This window comes from Aptenodytes patagonicus, chromosome 6 (assembly GCF_965638725.1).
Source record: "Aptenodytes patagonicus chromosome 6, bAptPat1.pri.cur, whole genome shotgun sequence".
NCBI lineage: Eukaryota > Metazoa > Chordata > Aves > Sphenisciformes > Spheniscidae > Aptenodytes > Aptenodytes patagonicus.
Genome location: NC_134954.1, coordinates 24890543 through 24911489, shown reverse-complemented (window position 1 = coordinate 24911489; position 20947 = coordinate 24890543). Strand labels below are relative to the sequence as shown.

Here is a 20947-nt window from a genome sequence, read left to right as displayed (position 1 = left end):
AAAGCCAAGTTTTCGAAATCTGACTGAATCTATGATGAAATTCTGGAGTTTCCCAGGTTGGCATCACATGCTCAAAATGATTTCTGTAGGAATTTTTTTTTTCTTTGCCATGGATGAAGGTCAGTGGTTCAGTGGAAAGATCAGCTTGTACAGGTTGCATATGCCCTGTTTTGTAAATTAACTGACGTAAAAATGAGAAAATGTTTACCTCCTCTTATTCTACTTAAATTCAAAGTCATTCCTTAATACTCAGCTAACAGAGTTGTTCATGTATATGTGGGATATTTGGTTTATTTTTGTTCAAATTTCCATCGGACTGAGGAAGAGAAAAAAACACACAGGCAGTATCCTTGAAATCTCCACATTTATTTGAGGGAAAAAACATGAGCATTCCTTTGCCTTAGTATCTTGACTCCTCTAAACTACTCTTTCTTGATTTGCAAAAGAACTGCATGTTGTTTTTATTTAAAGGCAAAACAAAAACTTCTGACAGACAAGATTTTTCCATTACTGCTTTTAATTGCGTCTCACCCAAACTTGAAGATATTTGTGTGCCTGAGCACACTCCTGTTACCTTTCTCTTAAGGAATGACAGAGGTGACTGGGCTTCCCAAGCTTGTATTATTGTCTTCAGAGGGTGTTTGAAGAGCAGGAACCTCACTCCTCTGATAGACAGGGCCTAAAAAGACTGAGCACCTAATCTAATTGGTTAAATTATGAGTCTGCAGTTTGGTGTCATGAATATCCCCTTATTGTCTTAAACCACAATACCTCATTTCTCATAGTGAGGATGCTGAAATGCTACGACTGTTCTGAAAGTCCTCAAAATTGCATTGAAAATATAAAGCTGATCTTTTACTTCAAAAATTTTTCTTGAGGAAAAAAACGCCCAAAATGGAATATTCTGACAAAAAAGTCTCAACAAAAGCTCCCAGTGAGACTGAAGCCCCACAATTTCATAATTCCCTAATCTGAATGATGTGTGTATAGTCTGCTGCCCATGCTGCTGTTCTGACCTCCTGCAAACCTTTGCAGGTAAACCCCCTTTAAAGTTCTGGGGAGCTTCATTTGTCCTCTGCCACCCTATTCTTTTTCAATGTGGAAAAAAACCTCCATCCAACATGCGAAGAATTAGCAATCAGGAAATTGTGCTTCAGTGAGACTCACTTTTACCTACACGAGGAATAATGTGTCCCAAAATGCAAAGGTGTATGGGGCTCCACAGTATTTTACTGCCAATCTCTGCCCACAATTATTTGTGGTCAAAACCAAGTCTCTACAGCTATTTCCAGTTTCAGTGTTTTAAATGAATGACATTCCTGTTCCAGACACAGCAGCATAATACTCTGGCAAAATGCATTGGCTGTGAGGAACAAACAATGCTAGAACTCTTACTTCTAGATTTCAGCATTAACTCCTCGCTTACAGAATTTTATAAACTCAAATCTGCATCTTTCTTCCAGGTGTGTCCGGGAAGAAATTTTTATGTGTGGAAGAATATTTTATGTGTGGATTTCAGCAGGCAGCACATGCACTTCAGGTTCAGGAACACTTCTTCAAAAAAGGGTTGCTTGTATGCCAGCATGGTGTGAGCTTTGTCCTGGCTCTGTGGCCCACTTTTCTCTGCTGTTGTCAGGGTGAGGTCTGTATTCCACAGCTGGAGAGCCAGATGGTCACGTTGCCTCAAAACCCACCATCAGAGTTGCCGGTTATGTCTAGATTTCAAGTCAGTTAATATTCCTTACAGGAATCTTGGTTTTGCTACCAGGCACCGTTCATAGCACCTCTTGCTAGAGACACGACGTTTAGGATTGAATCAGGACTTAAACTGATTAGATCAAGTTTAACTTTGCCTTATGTCCAAAAGCCCTGTGTGAAACAAGTTGTTAAATTTGTAAATGCAAATGTTAGCCTTTAGTATTCTTACCACCAATTTCAAATTAATAAACTGCCCATTTAAAAGTTGAACGGTTAAGTCACAGTTGAGTCTGGCTGTGGCAATGGAGATGCCTATATCTGGATTATGGATAAAGAGGGTTGCAGAATCAATACCTCCAACAAGAACTAAATTACACATCTCTTTCTTTGATTTAAGCCACTAAAATAGGAGATACCAGCCTGTGGTAGAGCAGAAATGTAAATTCACAAGACACAATCACAAAAAAAAAGATGAATTAAAGACAGCTAAGCCTTGCCAGTGGTTAGGTACAGCCACTAATAATACTACTGTGGAAAAAGCTGTCAAACTAGGTACTGTTCTTTGTGTCTCCTGTCTGCCAAGCACAAGACTTTCCATGATCAGAGACAGAAGTTCCTGAAAAGTGGAAAGGACACATACAGGAGCAAGACAAAGGGTTAAGAGTTTCCAGGTGTAACTTTAAGGTATTTCATTGCTCTCATCCAGCATAGCAAAATCTATCTCAATAGATCCTGTTTGCCTAAAGATAAGCCTGTATTTTCCCCATGGCTGAGCTGGAGTCTGAATAGAATACCCTGTTTGTTTGCTTTCCTCAGTGAAATGGCGCCATTCACTTTAGGAATATTTAGCAGTTCTAGGGGTTTTCTGCTTTGAATGTCTACCCCACATGTACTGTTTTTCATCCAAATAACCAAAACCTTTTTTCAAGTATTTCTAACATTTTCAAAATAAACAGCTCCATGGATTGCAGCATGAAATCAGCAAGATTCTCCGAGATGTTTGGTAGGCATATGGGTTGATTGTTAAGTTTTCTTTCTTTTCCTTCTGTCCGCAAACAATATCCACAAATCCATAAGAATGTGGGATTATCATTTAAGTAGATATATGATAGGATGTATATTAAGCCTAGGGAAAAACAAGCGTGCAGTTGCAAAGAGTTCCCATTTTGTAATGCCTTTTTATCATGCATCTCTGAACATCCATGCCACCTTGAACCATCTCCCAAAAGACTAGCCCCATTCTTAAACATCATTAATTTCTTCATTACTTCTTGCAACTTAATAGATACTAAGCAATTATAACTTTAGATGCATTCTCCAAATCCTACAGGAAGAAATCAGCTTTTCAAAACAATCTGATAAAGGAACATCAAGGCAAAATCTCAATATTGTCTTGAAACAGAATTAAATGACTGATATACTCTATTTTTTCTAAATATCTTACCCACAGCTGCCACTTATTATACGGTTTGCGGTTCTAACAGTGTTTAATATTAGATGTTGATATAGCTGAATCCCACTAGTTCTGATGTAATAGGGATACGTGCATTACTGCAAGTCTGAAGTACGTATTTCGCTTTCCTCTGGGTGTTCATTCTCTCAAAACCACAGTGCTGAATACAGCCAAATGTTGCCCATGCAGCTGCAAATGAGCCATATGTCCACTTTATTGTGAATACCTGAATTTCCACTGGGAATGAAATATAATTCTTTGAGAAATTGAAAAGACTTTTTAGCTGCTAATTTAAAACAGATTATTCTTTTTCGCCTGATTATTTGTCAAGAATGTTAGCCTTCCATTGCAGCAAGGTCAGGGAATTTAGAAGAGGATTAATAAGCTAGCACTGGGTGCTCATAAGGTTCCCTCATATATTCCCTCAAGTCACATAATACGTGATCAAAAAAAAAAAGTTTGCCTCCGAGTATAAAATAAAAAGAAACCCAGTGCAGCAATTAACGTGTACTAATTAGCACGGCTGACTTCAGAGCTGTGTATCTAATCTTTCAATCAGGCCTGGATGCCTTTCTAAAAGCCTTACCACAGGAAGACTTGATAGACTTTTTTCAGTAATTGCTTTGTGCAGTGAAGAACTTCCAAGATAGAATGAGCAGGACAGGCTGCTGCCTTTCGTGATCATCATGGTCTGTCTGGAACTAAAGTCTATTCATTCAGAAATCATGGCTTCATCCAGTGCACTAATTCTCAAGGGAACAACCCCTCCTGACATACTGGGCTTTGAATCAGGCCCTTTCAGAACAACAAATATTGCTGTGTTCTAAACAAAGAGAGGGGAGTATAAAAGCAGTTCTATAGGAGTTTTACAGCAGTTTATTCAAAAGAAGGTGATTTCAATACAAAAGCAGTTCCATGGTATTCAAACCTCCCTATTGTCAGAACAAGCCGGAGGGTAAAAAAAACGAAGACACACTTCCAAGGACAACATGACACGTTAGAAAACAACTAGAAAAATATAGATGTCAAACAGTTCAAATAACTTCATTCAAAGTAGAGAGGCTTGAGAGACAAGGATGTAAGACGAGGGTTTCATTTGTCTTTGCAGCACCCAAATCTACCATTGTAAATGTTGGAGAAGCCATTTCTCTCTTTTTCCGGGAGTGGGGGAGAAGCAGTGAAGATTTCCTTGCCATTTTCAGAGAATCCTGGCCTGCAAATAAAAAACAGAAGGAAGTAATTGCCCTCTTTCTTTCAACTCAAGTTAATATGGAAGTTGTTCCACTGTTCAACATCCATATCCAATCTAAATCCGACACACACTCAGGGTGCTCCAGAGGTGACCCTGCTCTGCGCCCAGGGACAAGCTGACAGTATTGCTTTTGACTTCACTGGAAGCTGGGCTGGGTCCCAGGCTGATGAGGCTCTTTCACTGGCAAGCGAAATGTTTTGAGAGAAATTGCCTCAGGCCTTGACCTTATCGTAGGTTGCTGTTACAGTAAATTCCTACAAGAAGCTCTTCCTTGCTGGCTTGCTCAAGGCCCTACGTGGCACCTGCAGCTCCCCTGTCCTGGCTGACCAGCACTGGTCAGGAGACTTCATGCTGCAGAGGCACTGCCATCCTACCTGCTATGCCCTCCCAAGGTTTCCCACTTACATGACAGAACTAACCCTACTCTCTCTGTGTGTGTGTGTGCAGGTGTACATATATATATATGTGCGTGTGGGTGTGCATGTGTGCTTTTGGGGGTTGCTGCTTTTCCTAATTAGAAATCTTTCTTGAACGTGCTGTCATCACTGAGATTGTTGGCTACATAAAAACCCTGAGGGCTCTTTGATCCCATTGCAGGTGGACAGGGAGGGGTAAGCATGCCTAATTTCACCCTACCTCCAGAGCTGAGGAAACTGAACGCCACACTAAACCACACCACTTCACACCAGTGTGCAGGTTAGCAGCGTCAGTCACTTGAGTTCTGGGGTTCCAACTAATTCTTCTGCCCAAAGCAGAGCCCTCTCAGTTATTGTTTCAATAACCTACTGAAAACCTAGTAAAAACTGATGCCTAGATCACGACTGTTACATATTACCTCTTGCATCTTCTTCTGTTTGCTGTGAAACCCTCACGTTGATAAGAATGACTTTAAATTAAATGCTAGAAGAACGGTGCTCAGAAACCTCTGCTGACATAGGAGCAATGGACTCAGCATCGGCGTTGAATTCCCAATCACATTTTTTTGTTCTCAATCCTAGCCTTAAAGGTCAGAGTGAGCAGTCACCAATCCCTGTATACCACAAGGAACTAGTGGATGAATCAAACACAGTAGTTTTATTATCAGTAAATATCCTCTGGTAATAAAAATGCAGTAGCATAGAGAGTGCATAAACCAAAAGGGTAGGTCCTCAACTGAGAGAAATTGCTGAAGCTAAACTGACTTGGAGATGCTGAAGAAATTACCCCAGATAATTTGTTACCTGGACAAAAACAGAATAGGTCCCACAGAGTGTCCGCTTCAACTCGGCAGCCACTTTGAGAAAACAGATGATCAACTGCAGTCCACTAAGAGCTATCAGAATAGAGAGTAAAATGGTGTTCCACTCCACTATGTTAGCAGGTTCGGTGCACCGAGACCAAGCAGGGTAATCTGTGAGGTACCTATAACAGAAACAGCAATGTGAAGTAAATTAAATGTGGTGGGTGCAATTCAATTTAAATACACGTTATTTTACCTATAATATATAGAAAAAACATATTGGGCTTCATATGCTTCAAGTTTAGGAGTCAGACTCTAGTCTTTCACTACACCAGCATAACTCCTGCGTAGGTTTGTCAAACTCAGCTGAGTGAAAAGACTTATTTTCCTCAAATACATCTGCTTCATTAGTTTCCCTGTTAAACACCCAAGTGTTAGAAAGATACTGCCATTTTTTCAAATGGCAGAAGCCAAGTTTAAAACGGGAATTTTCCTTTTATTGATTTAATTTCAGCTTTAGGTTAAGTTCAGCTGACATCAGTACCATGCAGAGAGCAGGAACACCCCAACGCCATCATTCTAACCAGTGCATGCAGCCTAAATGGCAGAGCTGAAGTAAGTGTCACCGGGTGCAATTTCCAGTTGTTCTAGAGCCATGCTTTGCATCCTTGAGGATCATAATGTGTACAACTGACATGTGTCAGCTGTGCCCTTTTAACTGTGAGACATGGTATAGCCTGGAGGTTAATTGCAAGAACCTTTGTTAGACTCACTCGCTCAGTGTCAGCTGCTTTTTTTCTAAACATTCATAACTGAAATGCTTTGAGCCAAATCTGGAGTGCATTATTCAGCATTTGGCCCTTTACGTTGAACTCAAACTCTCATTTTTGTATTTCCAAATGGGATGGTAATGCTGGTGATACGTAGCAGAGATTGCAGGATGCACTTCAGTGGTTTAAAATAAAGCTGACTTATGCCAGAGAAGGCCATAGTTTAGGAACTATTCCTGTTGGATGCTGAAGGAACTTGTTTGTGGTCCCTTGACAAATGTAATCCTCAGTGCATTCAAATGAAGCTGGAAGAGCTTGGCATTATATGACTTGAAATATTCAAGTCTTATAAAAATTTGATCTTTTAAAGGAAGAATGTAAAATCTTGCAAAAGCAGTGTCAGGTTACAGATCTGAATCAAACCTTTCATGCCTCTAGGAGGCTGGGATACGGACAACACTTCGTCTGTCTCGCTTTGGTGTTTTATGAGATACAGCAGCTGTATGCAAAAACTACCCGTGATCAAACCACAGACTTCATCGAGCTTTAGGAGTTAGAAACCTACTGAGTTATTAAATATAAAAATGCCACCTATAATCTTTGAACCAAAAACCTGAGGAATTCGAGAGAATATTCTGAGAGAGTATCCATCTACACTCACTCTAATCTTATATTCTTTACCACATGTATGATTGTGACCACCACCAGATAAAGGACACTTAGCTAGACGGACCTCCAGGTCTGATCAGTACAAAGATTCTTACATTTAATCTTTTCTTACAAGGAGGCAAATACCTCTCTTTGAGGATTCTGGTGCTCATTCAAGAAGTTGAAAAACCTCACTCACCAATATAGGTCTTGTGTTCAAGAGACTCTGTCATTTTGTGTAAAACTCTGAGAGAATTTGTCTGACTATTGTTTTGATGAACAGTTTCTTCCAGAAGACTTACACTGATGTTTCTTACCCTCCAGCAGTGTCTTTGAAGATATAATCCCATCCACCTGATGAATTGCAGAAGGGGCCTTGGATCAACCCCAGGGTAAAAATGATGCAACTGTATCCAGAGAAAGCAACTCCAAGCAGGGCTAACACAATTGAAATAAAACTCTGAAGTAAAGAGAGAAAAATATTACCGTGTGGGGACAGTGTCCACAGCAAATACAGTCATTCAGCCTGCCTAGCTACTTCCTTGGGGTTGAATCGCACATTTGATTGTCACAATCTTCAATATTCAGAAAGAAAAATACCAGGTAAAGAACAGTAAGCATACACATACAAAATAAAGGCTAAGACAGAATTTAAGACAGTTTCACAACTCTCAGTTAAATATCGTTTGAGGATTTTTTTTTTTAAACTTGCAAAATTGTTTCCCAAAATGCTAGAGGAACACAACCATGCATTAAACATGTTTGCATCCCAGATAGTGTATATTGAGTCGTTACTGGAAAAAATAACTTCCAAATAATACAAGCGAGGGGATGAAGATATTTAGTTGGGGCACTTCGTTGAAACTCTCAGGCCTTCTACGTTCTTACTGTCTTTTACAAGGATTTTTTTGGTGGGGTTTTTTTGGTTATTTTTCTTTCATCCTGCTTATGCATCAGAAGGAAGGAGCTACATTTTCTGTGACCTCTCAACCCGACTTAGAATTCTTCTCTGTGAAAGGAAGCAGAAACAGAGCAGTGGAGAGGGCAGAAGGATGTGGTGGAAACATGGGAGCAGAAGGGCACTCAGAACAAATGTTAAAGAGGCACAAAAATAGAACACAGACTCACCCTGTAGGTTTTGTTACAGCTCTCACTCTGGCAGCACCGATAGAACACGCTACACTCCAGTGTTATTAGAATTACTGCCAACAGAAGGATCTATAAGGGGACATTATAAGGTCAGTGAAATGACTGCAGATACCAAGCCAAAGTCTCCTTCGCCTATGGAAGGTAGGGACTGCATCTGTTACGCTCTGTTGAGATTTTAAAGCTGCTCACTAGGAAAGCACAATTACTCAAGGCGCACCATGGAACTGGACTGTTTTTATTAGGCTGTCACTGTACTTGTTTCTTGTACTTGAAAGACAAGAGTACAGTGTCTCCTATCACAGCAAAGTGTTACTAGCATGGACACAGCTATACCAGTGAAGCTGAAAGAATAAAACCAAGCTCACGAGTAAAAGAATCAATACCAATGAAAGGAAGGATATTTTATTGATAGAACCACATCAGTGCAACAGCTTCTTCCTGACAGTTACACGGATCAGGGTATCACCTTCCTTACCAACGCAGTCATCCTAGAAGTACAAGCTTTTTGTTAAATTCACCTGGACTTTCATTTGCTTTCCCTGTCAAGTATCCATACTGTTTTTCTCAGACTATTGGATTATTTAAACCTGATACTGGAATCATTTCAATAAATAAGATTTGGACTCCAGAACCACAAACTGCCACTCAGAGAGGCACTGGTTTGAAAGGGGAAATATGAAAAGGAATGTTTCTGAATCACAGCACTATCCTCTCACATGCTGCTGCCCTGTTTGTAACAGGATAATATATAAGTTTTTAATAAATTGGTAATGATCCTAAAAATGCTTCAAAATATGAATGTCACTGTTGCAGTTAACTTTTTCCCAAATTTTCAACTACGCTTTTCTCTTCAAATTCTCTGCCTGATAGTCTTTTCCTCCGCTAGAAAAGATTAGGTTTTTCTTCTGCTTTAGGAAGAATACACAATTTCAAAAGAATATCTCATGTTTTAATAACTCTCCCAGTTCAGCACCTTCATAAAAACACCTTAATTATGCAGATAAGACCTTTTTAAATACTGATTGTGTGCCTGCACTTTTACTACATAACTGCTTTCTGTCCCTGAGGCTACGGTTCTTTATGAACAGAGCGAACAGTATGAGCAGCAGGCAACTCTGTGTTAGCTTATTACTGCACATGAGCATATTACAAATGTAATGGAGAAAATCCTACTATGCCAAACACAGTGAGACAATCTTCTGTATTTAGCCTAACAGTGGCACTTGAGGCATTGTGAACTGTATCCAGTCCTCTAAATACTGGACTGCATACAGCTCTTAAAAACATCTGAACAGTTATGAGAAGCTTTTTCAGTTTTTGTTTCATTTTGTTTTGGTAAAAGAGCTCTAACTCAACCTCCATACAGGATTAAATCAACATAGTGCCTGCCCCCATAACACAAGTGTAAATTACACATAAACAAAAAGCCAGCAGAAAAAAACCCGATCATCAACCCTGCAAAATCACTCACATGAAATTAAATAGTATACATAGCATGTCATTCAGTATATTCACACTTGTTTCAGTTTGATCGAGTTTTTCTGCCTGCGGTGTTTTTGCCAAAGTAATCTGTATTCTCTTTAAAAGCACAGTTACATTGCTGCATAGTAACCCAGAATTATTTGCAGTAGAATGCAATTCTTTAAAAATCCATAGAATCAACACTTACCATCACACCTGAGAAACAGATCCCTTCAAAATACCACACGTAGTTGGGAAGCTGGTAACTGTCAGCATGTGAAGCTTTCCCGTTAGGGAAGTATAATAGGATGTTAACAACAATACTCCAAAGTGCAAGAGGTATCAGCAGACAACTCAAACAGCTTCCACATGTCTCTAAAGCCATCTCTCAAGAACTTTAGAAGTTTTGCTCTTCCAAGCTAACAAAAGATTACAAGTTTTTAAATATGAGAAGTGTTTTGACCTCCTCAGTTTGATTCAGTCATTTCACATTCACAGGAACCAGGTGACTGGGGTATGATTCTGGAGATAGAGAAGTGCTTAACAGTTAGCAGAACAATAGATGAATATCGCTGTCTAAACTCATTGTCCTTTCTAAGCATACGTCTTAGTAGCAGTTTCCCTTCTAAAAGATCCTCCTTTGTGATCTTCCAAATGACACATATCTAGAAGTCAGACTCAGGAAGGAACTTAAAAAATCTCATTTCCTAGTGACTGCTTAGAAACGCACTCCTCCCGAGAACACGGATTACGATGCAGATGTTCTGTGACATGAAGCAGGTTGCTCAGCCTTACTGCAGCTCAAAATTTTTTCTACCTTACATGGGGAAGGGGGCTGTCAAATGATAAATACGTCCAGTCTCTGTACAGAAGGCCACACATTGCCTCACACTACAGAGAATTAATACCAGGGCTTGGCAGATACGGCCCTAAGGGTGAACCAACACTTGCTGCTAACTTGGGGCAGCCTCACAAAAACACCAAGCTGAGTCTCAGCCACTTTGCAGAGAATACAGAAGCCTAAATAACACTGGTTAGAAACTGCCAGGCAGACATTGTCACGCTTTAATTAATTACTCTTTTCTGCAGCATTATGCAGCTGAACTGTTTCGTGAATTAAATCCTGCTATTTCTCCAGTTGTTTTACTCTGCTTACAGCTGATTATGCATAGCTACAGATCAGACCTAAGTACACATGACTTCTTGCACAGGACAAAAGGTCTGGCTGTTTTTTGAAATGCCTGCTGGTTTGCACTGTGCAAAGCCAAAGCCAGACAGTTTCCCCATTTTCATGTCATCATTCCCTAAGCCCTAAGCAACTAAACATCCATCCCAGTAACACAGAGCCAGAGCTATTTGAGTGCTCGCAGCAAAACCCAAGCCTTCTTTCCATGCCCCTGTGAGTCATCAGAAAAGCAACTCAAGAATGAGCGTAGAGCTTACTCAATAGGAAAGTCACAGTCAGAGAACAAAAAAATTGGGGCTCTATCAAAAGCGAGAAGGCTGATTTTGGAAGCAATGATGTCATGGTGTATTTTCCTTCTGTTTCCTCATGAGCTGTTTTAGGCTCTGCACACATGAGGCTTCTCTCATAATCTCATAAAAGCTGTTTGGGTTGCATGTTGTAACTAATTCCTTCCTATTGCTTCTAATGAGATCACCCAAGGAAATGGGCATGGTACTCATGCCATTACACCATTTTTCTACCCGTTCTCTGCTGTGACTCTCCCCTGTATCCCTCTCCCCTTCTTTTTCTAGGAGGCTTCATTTTGAAGTCCTTAGACTTTACTCTGAGGATCTTCCCATATCCCTAATCACTATGGACACTTTTTTCAGGCCTCCCTCTAATTGAAATTAGTGGCAAACCTCCCTTTGCAGGCTCACAGGCATGGACAGAACTCTCATCATCAACACTGCACCTTACAGATCAAAGAAAACAGCTGAATTAAAAGCAGGCACATCACATCCCCAGGACCGATTTTTTATTACAAAACTCAAAGATCATATAATAGGCTGTCCTGGTTTTGGCTGGGATAGAGTTAATTTCCTTCCTAGTAGCTGGTACAGTGCTGTGTTTTGCATTTAGGATGAGAATAATGTTGATAACACACCGATGTTTTAGTTGTTGCTAAGCAGTGCTTACACTAGTCAAGGACTTTTCAGCTTCCCATGCTCTACCGACTGAGAAGGCTGGAGGAGCACAAGAAGCTGGGAGGGGGCCCAGCCAGGACAGCTGACCCAAACTGGCCAAAGGGACATTCCATACCATGTGATGTCATGCTCAGCATATAAACTGGGGAAAAGCTGGCCAGGGGGGCCACTGCTCCCAGGCATCGGTCTGCGGGTGGTGAGCAATTGCATTGTGCATCACTTGCTTTGTATATTATTTATTATTATTTTATTTCAATTATTAAACTGTTTTTATCTCAACCCATGAGTTTTCTCACTTCTACTTTTTCAATTCTCTCCTCCATCCCACGGGGGGGGGGGGGAGTGAGCGAGTGGCTCTGTGGTGCTCAGTTGCTGACTGAGGTTAAACCACGACATGGGAACCGGCTGCCCAGGGAAGTGGTTGAGTCCCCATCCCTGGAAGTATTTAAAAGATGTGTAGATGCGGCACTTAGGGACATGGTTTAGTGGGCATGGTGGTGTTGGGTTGATGGGTGGACTCGACGATCTTAGAGGTCTTTTCCAACCTTAATGATTCTATGATTGTATAGGCTGAAATCTTTTTTTCTAAGAGCAAAGGCCAAAATTACTAGCGAGCAGCTTAGTTTATAATCAGATCTGCTGCTACTTCCCATAGTAACCTGTTCTGATTAGAAGAAACTTACTTGGAAAATGATGCCTGAAACAGCATTCATTCTGCAGTACAGCAGTCCATGTCATGACTTATTCTGTATTTAAGCTGAGGTCTGCAAATACCAAATCAAGGTGTTCTTTTTTTTTTTTGCTGCCACGCTATTCTGCTAGAACAGGAAGCCACCATTTTAAACTAAGTATTAAGCAAACCTGGCAACCAGTTTCTCAAATATCTTATCAAGTGTTGCAAGAACTGCTTTCCTGTTGCTGTCAATACCCATGAGTTGATTGCCAAGCCCATTACCAAAAAGCCATGTTTATTCCGGATGAGTGACTTCTCTGCTAACTGAAATGAATTTAACCTGAAACAACCACTTCTCCATGATGTAAATGATAAAACTCCCAAAACACTGTCTTATGGACCAGGCAACAAAGGAATTCAACTGGCCTTTTTTTAAATGACAACATAAACAGTGAGTAGTAATGCTGTGCATTAGTGCTACATGGATCTGAGCTAAAGTTTTAATTCTAAACTCTAGGTTAATCATTCTGGCATTGGAATTTCTAAAATTGTTTCAGTTCTTTCATTAGTTGTGTGTACCAGAAAGACAAGTAACCACTATGCAAGCACAAAGGCAAAAATCTGCAAGTTGCATGGGAATTATACCCTGTTCCATCAAGACCCTCTTTTCCTCCTCCTCTCACTCCACACTTAATTTAAACTTGCAGATCCTTTTTCAAACAGTGCTTCTTCACATACAAAGACACCATACTCCATAGCAGTAAGGAATTTTGTGTGTGTATACGCACGTGCACACGCATATTCTCCTCCCTCCCATAGCGGGGCAAGACAGGGATAAACACAACAAGCAGAAATGGTATTAAAGACTGCCCTCAACTACTTCTATGTATTTACGTATGAATAAATGGTATTGCAAGAAGCAGATATCCTGAGATTCTAAACACAAACTTTTCCCATCTGTGAGGTTTTTTTGTTGTTGCAGATGTGTGTGCAATTTTGCTTTCACAGTTAATTTCTTTTTTTCAGTATTTGTACTGGGCAGACTTGGCTGTGAGGACAGCCCGAGATACACCTCAAGTTTCTGACTACCTTTAAAGACCACCCTCCTAGTTATAAATAGCACTAAGTATGCACTGACACCCATGGGAAATTCTTTTTCTCCCACAAACAGAAACTAACTTGCCTGTTTTCAAAGACGACATTAACTGCTAGATTCCAAAACTGAGCAACAATGCTAATCAGCCTCATTTCTTTGAAATAAATGGCATGTCACATTGTTTTTCACTTGACAAATACCATTGCCAGTAGCATACTGACCTTGCCAGCAATGCTGTTGGCAGCACGTCATTCAGATTTACTTTACCTTGTGATAAAACATTCACTGTAATATGCTACAAGCCACACTTCAGAGATTCTTGGACAGGATCTTAGAATACTGCCTCCAGGCTGCTTACTGGTGAAGTCAAATATTTCAGATTAATCTATCACTGCTGACCTGAATTTGCACTGTATTTTCTGAACGCTGCTATGCCTGGGGGTCTGCTGACTGAGGTAAAAAACAGGACCCAGACCCACATTTTGTTTTGTCTCAAGACTCTGACTAAGCAGTCAGGAGGTAAGGCCCCCCTTGGGAGAGCAGCAGAGCTGTGGCTCAACTGCGTGGGAACCTCCCTCCGGTCTTTAACAGCCATCAGCAATGAACTGCTAGCCCAGACCCAGGGACTAAGACTCCACGTACACAGTCGTATCTGTCACAGAGCTGTCATTGAACAATCATATCCTTGTTGATGCACAATTGCCTGGCTCAGCTAAATGATCTAAACCAAACAGTGAAGCAGTTCCCACGCCAACAGAGCCTGCTGGAGAGGAAAAGTAGGTTATAACCTGACTGCTTTATATCCATGTTCTCATGCCACCACGGTCCTTTAAGACCAGGAAAGCAGTGTTTCAGCATGGGCGGGGAAAGAATCACTGACACCTGCTGGGCATTTTTAATACAAATCTTTATTTGTGAAATACAGGAAAAGTTCAGAAAAAGCGCACGTATCTGCCCTCGATCATCCACATTTTACTGCTGCTTTTGTTCTTGCTCCAACTGAGTATTCATTTATATGCAGGCCAGACTAGATTAGGTTTGTGTTCATTCCAACATCAGAATGAAAGTGCAACTTTATTGGGAAAGCAGCATAACGTACAGAGCTGTTTGTCAGTAGAAAGGAAGAAAAAAAGGCATCTTTAGTGACATGTGTTCAGGCATTTGCCCGTCCGAAGACAAAATGAACCAAAGAAATTCAGGATACATTTTGCCTTTAGATACAGGCAGGTTAGTGGAAAACCTGCATATGACTCCAACAACAAAGGCTGGCCCCAACTCAGTTAAATTGATGGCAACATCACAGTTTGGCAACAAACAATTTGCATTCTAGTATGCATGGAATATAAAAAAAGCCCCACAGAATACTCAATATACCACACATGCACCAACGTCAACACATTGTCAGGTTTCTAGCAAACGTATGTCTGTGAGGGAACAAAAAGAAAGAAACACATATTAAGGGGGAGAATGCTAATACTGTATCCAACTATAAGAGCTAAAATTAACCTGACCACATTTAGACAACCATAGCACGGCTCTTTTATACTGCAGTTACAGCATGGAAGACAGGAGTAAGATGACAGTAATAGCTTTGACAGAGCCCCAACATTCAACTATGTCAATCAAAAATGTGAAACACATTCTTAGCCATAATGTGTGTGTGATAAATCATATCTGGTTCATACCTTAAGTCATTGCAATTCCAGCACTACCACTACGATACTGATTTCACATGCTCAAACTGTTTAACAAGTCTCTAAAGAAATTTGGAGGACATTCCCCTTCCTCACGCAAAAAAAAAACCCACCTTCAAAAAAACCCTTCAGATCTGCCTGCAGGTTTTGTTAGCTATGTGCTATTTAATTCCTTCTCTTATCCTACTTTTACTAAGCAAGGCCAGGATGCTGCAGTTTCATTACATACAGCATATTCTCAGTAGTCTATCAGCCTCTGTGAGCAAAATACAAGGCTAAAGCAATATAGTTAGAACAAGCAGCCTACCACAGAACTGCACCACACTATGCAACAATGGTTTAGGCTATGGCAAAGACCACCACCACCAGGAGATTTGTATTTCAGTTATATCACCTATGTAGTGCTGATGACCACACGTGCCATAGGCACGGGGGCAGGAGTAGGGGGAAGCCTCCCAGCTCCTATGCAGGCTAACTTCACTGTGACAGCTGAGAGATCAGCTGAAGGCATGTGGTCAAATACTATATGAAAATGCTGAACACAACAGGGCTATTAAAAAAAAAGAGTTGTACCCTGAATTGTTGCTGAAGAATGCCTAAAAAATAGCTGCTGAGTAGGACTCCACAGTAGCATCAGTAACCAAAAACGTTTCATGTTCATCTGAGAAGCATGGTTATAACTACAAATGGCTTACCTCCTCATGACTGCAGCACAATCCACACAGTCCTCCAAGAATGCCATTGATTATCTGTATGAAGCACAGAATGAACTCTATTCCTCCCAAGACAAGGAGGATGGAAAAGAGAGTGACGTTCCACTGCACGATGTTATGAGGTTCTTGACATTCAGACCACTTGTTATACTCAAACAAGTACCTGTACACAGCAATTAAAAGCATATTAACATTGTGACAGAGTAGGATGCTTACCATACACCAGAACCAGATTACATCTAGTCTGTAACTGCATCGAGGATAATCACTCTAAATGGGAATAGAAAATACAACGGTTTATTCCATGCAAAGTTTGCTCTGTTTAAGAACGCGTTGAACCATCAACCATACATGTTAAGTCTTAATTTCTTTAAAAAAAAAAATCTAAGCTATAAAGGCAGAATCTCCTATTACTGGTTAAAGCGAGACACAAGCTCAGGAAAGCTGAAAGAGCAAAGCTATTTCTCAAAACCACCACAGTTTTTCAGGACTGGACCTTTATTCTAAAGACAGTAATTACTGATCTGAAGCAAATGGGTCACTTCCTCTCCTGTGCTGCTGTCTTCAGGCCCTCACATGCCTACTCTGGAAGAGCCAAACACAGAACAAATTTAGAGGAGTACGGCAGTATTCCAGCTGCTAATCCTCACCCACATCTTCAGAACATCAGCACAGATGAGCCTTCAGCAAGGACTTAACTCAGTTCTTCTATATTCAGTCATAGTTGGGGGGGATGGGGGATGAAGAATGCCCCCTCTTGGGAGAGGTGCGACTGAAATGTAAAATTCAAACTCTGCTGCAAAGGATCTTTATGTGGCTTCTTAGTACTCAAACTGACTGTAGTCTGGCATCAGGCATAAACTGTTACTAGAAACAGCCTCGAGGTTGCCAGCCATACAGACACTGTAAAAGCATGTCATGATCCAAACCAAATCCTCTTCCAACCTACAGGATTTGTGGGAATTAATGGGGAATAGCATACAACTCAGCTACATAGGCTTGGTTTGCTGGAGAACCCTAATTAGGGATAATTAAGAGCTTCTGGCCCTCCCCGCCCTGCAGTGTACAAAGACTCTTATAAACCTTTTCTAGTTTCATTTACAAAAGGTTCTATGCCATTGTCACTAATGAATGTATTATGCCAGATTACACTGACGGAAGGCAACTTCAGAAGCAAGCCTCACAAAACAGATTCTTACACAAACGATAAGACAAATTTCATAACAACCGCTATTCATAGTTTGTAAATCCCTCAAAGTCCTAAAACTTTATGTTAGAGATGTTCATGGACATGAACAGTATGTAGTATACAGATATTACCTCTCTCTATATATATATTCAGATCCCTTTTTGTAGGATGGGATTTGTATTGCTTTGGTTTTAAACTACAGCAGTGTGGGTAACTGACGCCATCTGTTTAGTTCTTCGTGAGTGAGAAGCATAAACTTATGAATGGATCTTGGTATCTAGTTACTGGATATTGCTGAAAGGTACTGGAATAAAGACCATGTGTACATGGGGGAAGATATAACATCCTCATAAACAGACAACTTACCCTCCAGAGGATTCAGTGAAAGGATAGATCCAGTTTCTTTGCAGGTGAGTAAAACAATATGGTCCATGAGACAAGCCCAGTGCTGAAATGATTATACAGTATCCAGAACCAAGGATCCCAACAAAGGCTGCCAGAACTGAGGACAGCATCTGCACAGCAAACAGACATGAACTTTCCACACAGCCATCACCTTGTCTTTGGGATTATCTGGGACTGGAGCATAAAGGCTCACTTACCGCACAGCTTTTCCCACAGTCCTTATGGCCAAAGCACCCACAGCAGTCATCATTGTGAAGCCCAATGAATACTGCAGCTGGAATGAGTACCTAGGTACGGAGCAAACATACGACACTGTTCTATTTTGTTGCACAGACAGAGCAGATAAAACACAGTCCTCACACTGCATTCATTTGTATTGTTTCTTGGCAGGGGAGTGGGGGACAACCTGTATAGATTATTCAGTTTTACTCCTATTTAACACAGCAGGCATCTTGCTACTGATATCAGCAGCACCACACCAGAATAGGTATATTTCTATTTCCGCTTTGTGTATACACAGCGCTTGAGTGCATAGAGAGCCTGTCAATAAAGAGCCTGCTGTGGTATTGCTGCAATTTAAAGTACTTCAACTTTAAAAAGTTTTTGTTCACATTAAAGGCTGTACCCTGCAAATAAAATGCTTTGCAAAAAAATGCATTCATTTTCTGCCAAATAAGGACTACAAGATAAGTGTCTCAATTATTTTGTTAAAAAAAAATAACTACCACCAACATATTAGTTACTGAAGAGTAGTCATCACTGCCTGTGTGACAAACCAGTTTGACTAGAGGAGAAAGCCTAGGAATATTTTGCCCAATTCAGGCAAACATCTCATTACAGACATCTAGCCTTTTCTAGGTTTTCACAACCAGTTTCCAGTGACAGAAATGCAAAGTAACAAAGCAGAAGCTATCTGTAAGAAACATAAGTCATCCATACTCCAGAGCTTTTAGCATAAAACCAAGAAGGAGCAGAGTTGATTAAACAGAGTATCCTCCCCACCAGCACTAACAGGACTTAATAGTTTGCACTTATAAAGACTCTACACCCAGGAGTACTTAGGAAAACCATGAAGAACAAGCAAAGTGTTATCTGCAAACTGCAGAGATTTACTTAACAAGACACTAAAATAAAAATTACCCAGTTGACCAGTCACATACTTGTCAGCCCTTATCAAACCTATTGCTGAGCCCCAATGCTGCAGGTCCAGAAGAGGTTGTACAAGTGTGTTCCAGGAACAGTTCCATTGATTTCACTTGTATTATTCTGTGTGTAAAGCCCAGTCTTTGCAAATCCCAGTCTAGGTTCCAATGGGGCTGTAACACAGCTGTAAGCACCTCTCACAAGACAGAGGGCCTTAGCATGCAATCATTTTCAACCTGTGATATGCAGACATCTTCAGATCTGTAGCCTATTTCTAAGAGGACTTTTAAAAGCAAATGAAAAAGGAAGTCTGGAGTCAGGGAACTTAAATATGCTACAATGTGGTTCACAAAATTAAAAAGGTAGAAAATAGCTTCAGATTAACAACGTCCTACAACAAACGCACTCAATTCTTCATCCTTTGCTGTTACTCCAATGCAAAGCTTTGATAACTGCCACTCGATTCCTCTGAATAAAGAGCTAAGGCAGAGAAATAAACTGTCAACATCTCAGATAATAGAAATTAAGGAATTGTAACTAAATGCTAGTTATCTTGGGACATTTAAAAGGAGAACAGTCCAATAATATAACAAAAATTTAATATTTAACCCTTTATACAAACCGTGACCTGCTGAGAGGCTTGGTTCCAGTTTTGCATTTGGATTCTGCAACCTAGACCCTACAATTTTCTCAGGTCTGAAGTGACATAGTGTTGCAGATAAGATAACCAATAGCAAATCATAATACCTATGGGGTCATATAGCTAATTTCTTTTGATACAACTCCAGAGATTCCTGCTGATGAGATATTTGATCAATAAATTAATGTAACTGGTAAAGAAACAGTAATACCAAGTAGCTCCAAAATAAACTTGAAAGAAACCACTGGCTCATTACTTACCAAAAAGCCTCCACCTAGAATGCCATGAAGGCACTCCACGTATTTGCCGAGATGATGCTCTGAAGCAAATCTTGTTTCGCCATTGGGAAAATAAAGTAAAATGTTGGCCACGATGCTGAGCAAGGCAAGGATGAGCAACTTAAAACCAACACATCTAGCACACCTTCCAAAACACATGTCCTCAGCTTTACAAATCCTTCTTTCACTAGTCCAATACAACCTCTCTCATACCTCTCCACACCTAAAAGAAGATCAGCCTTTATTCTCACCTCCTTAAATACTCAGGTTACCTAGCTACCTGGATGACGTTTACACCTCTTCATAACTACCATTCCCAATTGCAGAATGAAGGAACAGGGATGGCAGAACGCCACCACCCCTTTTAAATGCAATAATTGTTGTCAAGCCAAATGCAGTCAAGGAAATATTGACTACTAGGTAATTTCGCTCTAATATACAATGCTTGGAATGATCACCAGTGAACATGATTAAACGTGAACAACAGGCTTAAACCACAACACAAGTTCTGTTAGGAACTGAAGGAAAAAGGTTTTGTTTTCTTTGTTAGAAGCAGCTTTGACTTTTAGGTTTATAGACTGATTCAGAACAACCTGAAGCCAGAGAAAGACTCAGCTGACTTCAACAGTATTGAGTCAGAGTTTTGGGTATAAATAGAATAAGGTCTACACCAATGAGGAGTATGTAGAGCAGCCTCTCCCCTTGCTATCCTGTTGACGGAATAAAAACAAACCTCATCAGGAGGTTGGAAAACAAATAAAATGGACAGGTAGGCTTCTAAGGACTGTCCTTGTTCTTGTCATTATAAGACAAGCTGAATTTATATTAACAGCCATTTGTTAAAGCTAAACCAAGCAAACACTGGTGAAAAAATACTGCTTCAAGAAGGGGATTATAAAACACAGTCATTGCACTGAAATTTCATGTATAGAACACAAAAAAGAAAAACCCCAGAGAAATGTATTATATCAGGGGTTACATGTACCAGTAACATTAATTTGCATAGTCAATGGAGATACAAAGTGACCTGGAAAAATTAAGAACTAGCCTTTTCTCTTTTCCCTCATGCAAATTTTGCTAAAATAGCCAAAAGCTTCCTTCTTCACATACATACAGCTCAACACAGAGGCATGAGCTGCCATGCCCACTACTATCACATGATAGAAGATAACTAAGGAACACACAGGCCCAGACTAGATTTGGGAGGTGCTGCTGCTGCCATCATCATTATACAATGTAATTTTCATTGCAAAAACAGTAGCTAGACAAACTGAGTTTGGGAATGTACAGGATATTAGAAGGCTGTAGTGAGACT

The 20947-nt window shown here is 40.3% G+C and overlaps 2 protein-coding genes across 2 annotated transcripts; both read right to left on the bottom strand.

Moving 5' to 3' along the window:
- Positions 1 to 4010: 4010 nt before the first annotated feature.
- Positions 4011 to 10309, bottom strand: TM4SF18 (transmembrane 4 L six family member 18). The gene is made up of 5 exons (XM_076340688.1): positions 9859 to 10309; positions 8169 to 8258; positions 7358 to 7500; positions 5624 to 5804; positions 4011 to 4364 (listed from the first exon to the last, which is right to left on the bottom strand). Exons 1-5 carry the CDS (start codon positions 10033 to 10035, stop codon positions 4350 to 4352), a joined length of 606 nt encoding a protein of 201 aa, XP_076196803.1. The 5' UTR covers positions 10036 to 10309; the 3' UTR covers positions 4011 to 4349.
- A 4150-nt stretch (positions 10310 to 14459) lies between these two features.
- TM4SF1 (transmembrane 4 L six family member 1) lies at positions 14460 to 19855 on the bottom strand. The gene is made up of 5 exons (XM_076340687.1): positions 19615 to 19855; positions 17769 to 17858; positions 17533 to 17681; positions 15960 to 16140; positions 14460 to 14994 (listed from the first exon to the last, which is right to left on the bottom strand). Exons 1-5 carry the CDS (start codon positions 19789 to 19791, stop codon positions 14980 to 14982), a joined length of 612 nt encoding a protein of 203 aa, XP_076196802.1. The 5' UTR covers positions 19792 to 19855; the 3' UTR covers positions 14460 to 14979.
- Positions 19856 to 20947: the final 1092 nt, after the last annotated feature.